Below are 7,500 nucleotides of genomic sequence, written 5' to 3'. Positions count from 1 at the left end.
TTTTGGAGAAGCTGGCAATCACCAAACCGTATCGTACACCGCACTTTTGATATAGCCTGCCAACGCACAGAAAATCGACGCGTTTCACGTCCGCACGCTACGAGCGACCAAGTTTGAATGAGCGAAAATGGGAGCGAGAGAGAAAGAGAAGATCGCCCGAAATTCGCCCGCCGTTAGCGGCTATCACTACACTGTTTCAAGTAGGGTTCACATTTGAAGCTTACAACGGAACAATTTCTTTGAAAATTTTGCTTATTCTCGTTTCTTTCCACACGCAGTTATTAAAAAAGAACATCAGATTGCAACCGATACTGTCCCAAAATACGTGCAAACTACTAGCATGTACAAAAACGCCTTTTTGCGCTAAACATTCTTCGCTTAATCGCTGCCATGCATTAATACGTATTTCTTAACTCCTTCTGAACAAAATAGGGAGCAAATTGCATCCTGTTAACGAGTTATTTGTTTTATTAAGAGTTCTCCGACATTTTAAACCTGAAAAGGAAAGGAAGGGCAATGAAAATGATTTCTTGCTGGTACTGCTTAGTAGCAGACTAGCGGACTCTCTACTTACTTGCATTTGGTGCAGGTGAAAAACACAGTTTGCCCTTCATCTGCTGAACGGAGCTGTAACGTTGCGTAGGACATCTGATCGTTGCCGCACTTGGGACACTGCCGGTTAACGATTGGACCATCAGCGGCTCCCTCGCCGGCCGTCTGTTCGGCTTGATCGGATTTCTTATTCTCGTAGGAATTGAAATGAATCGTGTACTCCACTTCCATGGTCCCGAATGCTGCAAGAAGGCAGAAAACCAGTTTAATACTACCAAGAAGTATGTAGAATGTTGGTCCAGTTCATTACCTGAAGCATCGAAATCGCTTTGGCAGCTAAAGCAGCTAACATCACGAGCCATTCGAAGGAGTGGCAATATTGAACCACAGTTGGGACAGAACCCAGGATCCATTTTACCGCTGTTACTCATGATGCTCCGTTGCTCGTGTTGGCCAAAAACCTGCACCGGCTTTTCTGGGATCAGCGATAAATTTTATGAAACCGCATGTTTTTGTGTACAGAACTGAAATTTACCTTTTTTTACTTTTCTCAGCCCAATTGACAGTTCGAAGGCCGTCTGCTCTAGATCAGTTTTTCTCCTGAATTAAAAAACACTTTAATTAAATAAAAAGATATTTGTTATCTGACCGTAAACTGTTATAAACTTATAAAATTATCTGTTTAGTAAAAAGAAATAAAGTAAATAGGATAAATAGGAAAATATTCAAGATTTTTGACAGAATTTTCTTCCTTTTCTTCCCGGTGGTCTTCTTCGCTGAACTACCGACAACACGGCGGAAAGGTCCTGGGCCCCCTTGTTATCCAGATCAGCCGACCACCGAAGAAAGTGTCCCCGGACGTAAATAATCACACACGGTTTGCGGGCGCCTCCTCATCGCGATGGGTATCCTCGAGAAGATCTCCGACATCGAGAAGGAAATTGCCAAAACACAGAAAAATAAAGGTAGGTTTGACCAGACCCGACGACGGCCAACGAAAACCTCATCGAGCGATCTGTTCTCCTTGTAGCGACCGAATATCATCTGGGGTTGCTGAAAGCCAAACTCGCCAAGTACCGTTCGCAGCTGTTGGAACCGTCGAAGAAGGGCGAGAAGGGTGAGGGATTCGATGTGCTCAAGTCGGGCGATGCACGTATCGCGCTGATCGGTTTCCCATCCGTCGGTAAATCGACCCTCCTCTCAACGCTCACCAAAACGGAGAGTGAAGCGGCCAACTATGAATTCACGACGCTCACCTGTATCCCCGGTGTGATAGAGTACAAGGGTGCCAACATACAGCTGCTCGATCTGCCCGGAATCATCGAAGGTGCGGCGCAGGGCAAGGGACGTGGGCGGCAGGTGATTGCGGTGGCCCGTACCGCCGATCTGGTGCTGATGATGTTGGACGCCACGAAACCGAATGTGCACCGGGATCTGCTGGAGTACGAGCTGGAGTCGGTCGGGTTGCGACTGAACAAACGGAAGCCCAACATTTACTTCAAGATCAAGAAGGGAGGCGGCCTTAGCTTCAACTCAACCTGCACGCTGACTCGCTGCAACGAAAAGATGGTCCAAACGATTCTGCACTCTTTCAAGATCTTCAACGCGGAAGTCCTGTTTCGGGAGGATTGCACCGAAGATGAGTTCATCGACGTGGTTACCGGCAATCGGATCTACCTGCCTTGTATCTACGTGTACAACAAGATCGATCAGATCTCGATCGAAGAAGTGGACCGGTTGGCCCGGCAACCGTTCTCTGTCGTTGTCAGCTGTAACATGCACCTTAACCTCGACTATTTGCTCGAGGTGCTGTGGGAACATCTGCAGTTGATCCGTGTGTACACCAAGAAACCCGGAGCACCGCCCGATTTCGATGATGGACTTATTCTGCGCAGGGTAAGACACGTATGCCACGCGTAATCCACCGTGCACTGACGCATTTTCTTCCATTTTCCGTTCCGTCTTCCAACCAGGGTGTCACGGTAGAGCACGTTTGCCACGCAATTCACCGTACGCTGGCCGCACAGTTCAAGTATGCGCTCGTGTGGGGCGTCTCGACCAAGTACTCGCCTCAAAGGGTCGGTATCTCGCACGTGATGAGCGACGAGGATGTCATCCAGGTGGTTAAGAAATGAAAAAAGGGCCGATATTGTCTTCGAAGCGACGAGATCATTTCGTTTTGGTTCTGGAACTCCAGCTTTGTATGGTGAATGTATCGCATAAACCGTGTTCAGCATGCAGGATCCGATTTAATTTTCTCTTTAGCTCATTATTATGAATAAAGAGAAGCATTGGATATGATCAAGTAAATGAATTGTCGCGATCGATCTGTGTCTGGTTCCTCCAATCGGCATTATATATTTACACACTGTCTATCTATTGGACTGCTTCTTTACCTCCAGCAGACCCACTCTCTCGTCGCCTGATCCGTGGCACATTATGCACAAAGACCAGGGACACTAAACATTGTAAATATGCAGCTGCCCATTCACATCCCCTCCTATCGACAACCCTCTCGTGCTCTCTTTCGTCCTGTCTCAATCGTGGTAACAGTATAAGAGATTGAATAGTTTTCAATGATATCCGTACGTATAGCTGCTCCTCTGTGATGGGCCCAGGCCAGGTGACCACCGGTGCCGAGCAATGATGGATAGAAAGATTTGTCTTGCCGCCATGTTGTGGGTGAATTGTAGTAGATTCGTGTGCGTGTGAGTGTCCCTACTTCCGTCTATTGGTCTAATCTCAAAATAAACGCCGAAGCCTCATACGATACACAAGAGGAACAGCCAAGCAGAAAACCCCAACCCTGGTGTGCTTGTGGAAGCTGGACATGATTTTCCCCCAAATGTTCCATGGTTGGAAAGGGATGCTGAATAGGGAAATTTTGTTCTGTGCTGTGCTAAGTGGCCCAGCTCAGATGATTTGTTCTGTTTCACCAGCACGATCTCAGTACCGCCCATCACCGCCATTCCCCATAAACTGCGTCCAGCGCTGCTGATCGTAGCTGTGTAGCTGCGAGCATACCTCACGTGTCGGGTCCAGCTCCGAGCTGCATGAGCAACCGATTTCGATCCGCGTCACAATGATCTGCGTTTCGAAGCGTTGGTAAGTGGGTTGTAACATCGGTAGCCGAGACTTTAAACACTGAGCCAAGAACTTCTTCTCCAGCACCAACATATCCTCGTTGCGATAGGTACGGTACGCCTGAAGTTTCTCCTGAATACAGCTAAGATCCGAATCGAGGAAAAGCGGTGGATACGCTTCCGATTCGCGGATGTTCATTACAAACACGTAATCGATTGTAGACGAAACGGACGATGGTGCAGCCGTTGTCGTTCCGGAACTACCGATCGACTTCAACAGTACACCCGTGGAAGCGATCGAGGGAAGAATGTTCTCATTCGATGATGAGGCAGCGACCGGCAGCACGCCGCTTCCGGTCGGTTGTAATGATGTGGAGCTCATCGGAGTTCCGGTCGCCATTACCGTTGTGCCGGTCTGTCGCTTCGCCTTGTTGTTGTACTCAAAGTTCATGGCATTAACATCTGTGGAGTATACAATACAGTCAGTTCATTCAGGATTCTCCCGGGCTTCGCGATTTACACTAACCATTCATCGCTTCTTTTGCTTCCTTTTCCATCTCCAAGTCCCAGAGCGTCTCCTTCGAGCCTTTGCTTCCCGGATCGGCATTCTTGAGTTCATCCATGATCTCATCGTTCAGCAGAACCTTCTTGACGATCTGTGAGTTGGGATTGGACTCGTTGAAAACCTGCTCCTCTAGCGATGGGTCGTGGAAATCGATATCATCTGCGGTAATGTACAAACGGTAAAAGTCGGATAATCAAAAACGCGTCCAAACTGTCCACCGAACACGTACCAAAAACTCCAAACTTGCTCCGAACATCCCGTCCACCGGTGCGGTATCGTGGCCTCTGATAGGCTGGTAATGGTCTACCATCATCGTCCGGTTGTGCCGGTACTGCACCATAATCATACTCGAGCGCTTCCTCCGGAACCGATTGTGGGATTTGATTGGTCAAAAATGGATTACGCTAGAACGGAACAGATAGCCCATAAGCCGCAGATAGTAGGTCTGCCGTGAGATGCTGCTTACCGAATCGGCTTCAAGCTGGTCGTATGGTAGATAAATATAAGGTTTCCGCTCATCGACCGGTCCACGATTGCGTTCTCTAATGCCGACCGGTGCTTCTAGCGCACCCATTGGACCATCATTATCATTCGCATTGTAGATGTACTTTTTGTAGACATTGTTCAGCACGAGCTTCTCCTGCCGTTTGGCTTCCTCCTGTGCCAACGTGTCGATCGATTGGGCCACATCAACGGTCTGCGGCGATCGTGCGCCTGGACTATCGACCAACACACCGACGTTCGGGGCGGCGGCCACATTCGGTGCTAGCTTTTTGTCCATGTGAACATCGCCATCGCCGCGGGGAGCGGGAACACCCGGTGCTCCGTCACCAACCGCAGGTGTCTCAATTGATGCCACCTTCCTCGACGCAGCACTACTCTGCCCATCGTTGCGTCCTTTCAGTTTCATCTTGGGATGCTTCATGGGGGCTACGTTCGCCTGAACCGGAGACGGATCCGTACCGGTTTCGTTCAAACGAATCGTTAGATCATCGGACGAGAAAATGACCGCTCCCGGTGGCTCCACGTGTCGCGTTATGGCATATAGCTTCAGGATCGACGATTGATTGTAGCGCAGGACGCAAGTATCGGCTCGAGATTGCTGGATAACGTCACTCTCTGGAAGTAGAAACAAATAAAAAGCCTCCATTAACCACTCACCGACTGCGATGTCCCGAAAAGCGTACAAACGTACCGGGAATGAATTGATACTCGTCCGTGGTGTCGGCGGTACGGTTCCGGCATTGCATCTGCCAGTGTAGAAAGAAGTCTCCACCGCCGGTCTGAGACAGTGACATACCACCGAGCAATCCATTCGGTCCACCGGCATCCTTAATCGAACTATCAAGAAACGGTTTCCCATTCGTTCCGTTGATGATCATCGTTTGGGAGTAGTAATAGATGGGGAATCCTGGCCCAGTATTGTACTTCACCATAAAGTCCGTCACGTTATCGTGGTCAAAGTGTCCGGGCACGATGGAACTGACACTCTCCGAGTCAGGGATCGTGTAGGACCACAGTTGCGTCCGGTTGGCTCCATCGAACGCGTAAACCGACGAGTTGAACGAGCTGACCACAATGTCCTCCGTAGAATCCCCATTTAAATCGGTCAGTACGGCCGGTACCATAAAGCCGGACGCGTCCAACCGCACGATCGGTTCGAATGCACTTTCGCCGGGGTATTTCATTAAATTAGCCAACTGCAGCACGTACACACCACCCGGTGAGTTCTGGCCACCGGTTAACACCAGCAACGACGCGGTGCCATCGGGTTTACGGAGTGCCTGAATCGGGACGAACATCTCCTCCCGATACGGTGTCGGTATGCTGCGTACGATCGCTCCCGTTGCACCGGAGATAAGTTTAATATGGCCACCGTGTGCCCGCTGTGTCTCTTCCACGTGTACCGCCACGATGTCCGCAATGCCATCTCCATTCGCATCACTTACCACGTTGATCGTGTACAGATCGATGCTGATCTCGGCGTAACTCTCCAGATCCGAGTAATCTTTTAGCTCCCACAGGATACGGCCATTGCGGCCATCCAGTGCCAAGATAAGCCCACCACGGCCAGCTGCCACACAATCGCTAGTACCATCGGCATTGATGTCGATACCGTTGCACTGCAGCGAAAAGATGGTAAACGATGTCCAGCGTTGCCACAGCGTAGCACCGGTTCGTCCATCCAACGCCAGCAGTCCACCACCGCACAGATCCGTAATGCCCGTTTTGCGTGAAGTACACTGCGGGATGAAGCCACGCACCCCGTCGTCGATCTGCTCGTCAATCCCATACCCAACGATAACATCCTCTGCACCGTCACCGTTCACATCCAGCTTGCGCAACGGGCTCTCACTGTTAACCCGTGCTATGACCCGGGTCCAGACGTTCTGTACCGTAATGCGTGTACACGGGACCATCTCCAGCGATCCATTGCGGCCACTACCGTCTGCGGTGTACATCAGGTTGGAAAACTTGTCCCGGATGATGGCGCTGCTAAAGGCAGACTCCTTGTGGAACCAAATCTTAATCTTCTGGAGTGGCTGGGGGAATGCGGTCAGGAGCAATGCCGCTAGTACGATCAGGCCTGTACGATGGATGGGTGAAAGGGTATGGAGTGTTATTATCATGCCATTCTAATAATTAATTACAATTTGCTTCATTACATCAATGTTTATACTGATTACGATTACATTACGTTAAGGAGGAGTTAAGGTATTTAATTTTTTTTGTTAATTTTTTTTACATTTTTTCATGAATGCTGTTCCTTTCAAGAATATTGTGTAAAGTTTTTGGATCAATCGAAGCAAAACTGACAAAGAAAAAGATTTAAAAACGCATTTCGCGAATCAAAAGACTTGACCGCTAAGCGACGAAACCGGTTTGATCACAGTGTGATCACTTTTTCAACTTCAAAATGCTGCTAAAAATGGGAAAATTGTAAATTCTCCAAAAACTCATCGGGACTACCTGGATAAACTTATGGATCTATGAAAAGAATATCATATTTTCTTATTTTAGAATACCTATCACGCAGCTACGATGGGCACCGGAGAAAATACCTTTTCGAAGACACGCCTTCTTAAATTTGATGTCCTGGATGAAGTTTTTAATAAATCTTCACCAAAATGGAACCAAATATTCTTGAAAAGTTGTAGTTTGATGTAACTTTCACTTGAAAAAATAAAATTAAATGGTTTCTTCTAAAAAAAATGTAAAATATTAGCCTTTTTGGACTCCAGTTAATCCAATAAGGATTCTCACGCTCGATAAAGATAACGTTATGGAATGAATAAATTC

At 48.3% G+C, this 7,500-nt stretch overlaps 4 protein-coding genes across 6 annotated transcripts in view; 1 reads left to right on the top strand and 3 right to left on the bottom strand.

The window, feature by feature from the left end:
* Positions 1–129, bottom strand: part of LOC126571716 (heterogeneous nuclear ribonucleoprotein 87F-like) — a 5,916-nt gene extending 5,787 nt beyond the window's left edge. For all 3 annotated transcript variants that reach the window (XM_050230475.1, XM_050230476.1, XM_050230478.1), the window contains exon 1: positions 1–129. This exon is cut by the window's left edge and continues 147 nt beyond it. The gene's annotated coding sequence lies outside the window, so the exon portion shown is untranslated.
* Positions 130–445: 316 nt separating this feature from the next.
* LOC126571718 (DNA-directed RNA polymerase I subunit RPA12) lies at positions 446–1,111 on the bottom strand. Its single transcript, XM_050230480.1, has 3 exons — positions 863–1,111; positions 575–794; positions 446–495 (listed from the first exon to the last, which is right to left on the bottom strand). The coding sequence occupies exons 1-3, from the start codon at positions 981–983 to the stop codon at positions 471–473; spliced, it is 366 nt and encodes a 121-aa protein (XP_050086437.1). The 5' UTR covers positions 984–1,111; the 3' UTR covers positions 446–470.
* A 217-nt stretch (positions 1,112–1,328) lies between these two features.
* Positions 1,329–2,862, top strand: LOC126571717 (developmentally-regulated GTP-binding protein 2). Its single transcript, XM_050230479.1, has 3 exons — positions 1,329–1,517; positions 1,583–2,448; positions 2,526–2,862. Exons 1-3 carry the CDS (start codon positions 1,454–1,456, stop codon positions 2,685–2,687), a joined length of 1,092 nt encoding a protein of 363 aa, XP_050086436.1. The 5' UTR covers positions 1,329–1,453; the 3' UTR covers positions 2,688–2,862.
* A 32-nt stretch (positions 2,863–2,894) lies between these two features.
* LOC126571715 (uncharacterized) overlaps positions 2,895–7,500 on the bottom strand; it is a 6,278-nt gene continuing 1,672 nt past the window's right edge. The window contains exons 2-6 of the mRNA XM_050230474.1: positions 5,396–6,787; positions 4,667–5,319; positions 4,430–4,604; positions 4,162–4,359; positions 2,895–4,097 (exon numbers count right to left, since the gene is read on the bottom strand). Coding sequence (XP_050086431.1) covers positions 3,499–4,097; positions 4,162–4,359; positions 4,430–4,604; positions 4,667–5,319; positions 5,396–6,787 — 3,017 coding nt within the window. The 3' untranslated portion in view covers positions 2,895–3,498. The remainder of the gene's footprint in view (positions 4,098–4,161; positions 4,360–4,429; positions 4,605–4,666; positions 5,320–5,395; positions 6,788–7,500) is intronic.

This window comes from Anopheles aquasalis, chromosome 2, assembly GCF_943734665.1.
Source record: "Anopheles aquasalis chromosome 2, idAnoAquaMG_Q_19, whole genome shotgun sequence".
In the NCBI taxonomy this organism is placed as follows: domain Eukaryota; kingdom Metazoa; phylum Arthropoda; class Insecta; order Diptera; family Culicidae; genus Anopheles; species Anopheles aquasalis.
This window is presented reverse-complemented; position numbering and strand designations above follow the sequence as displayed.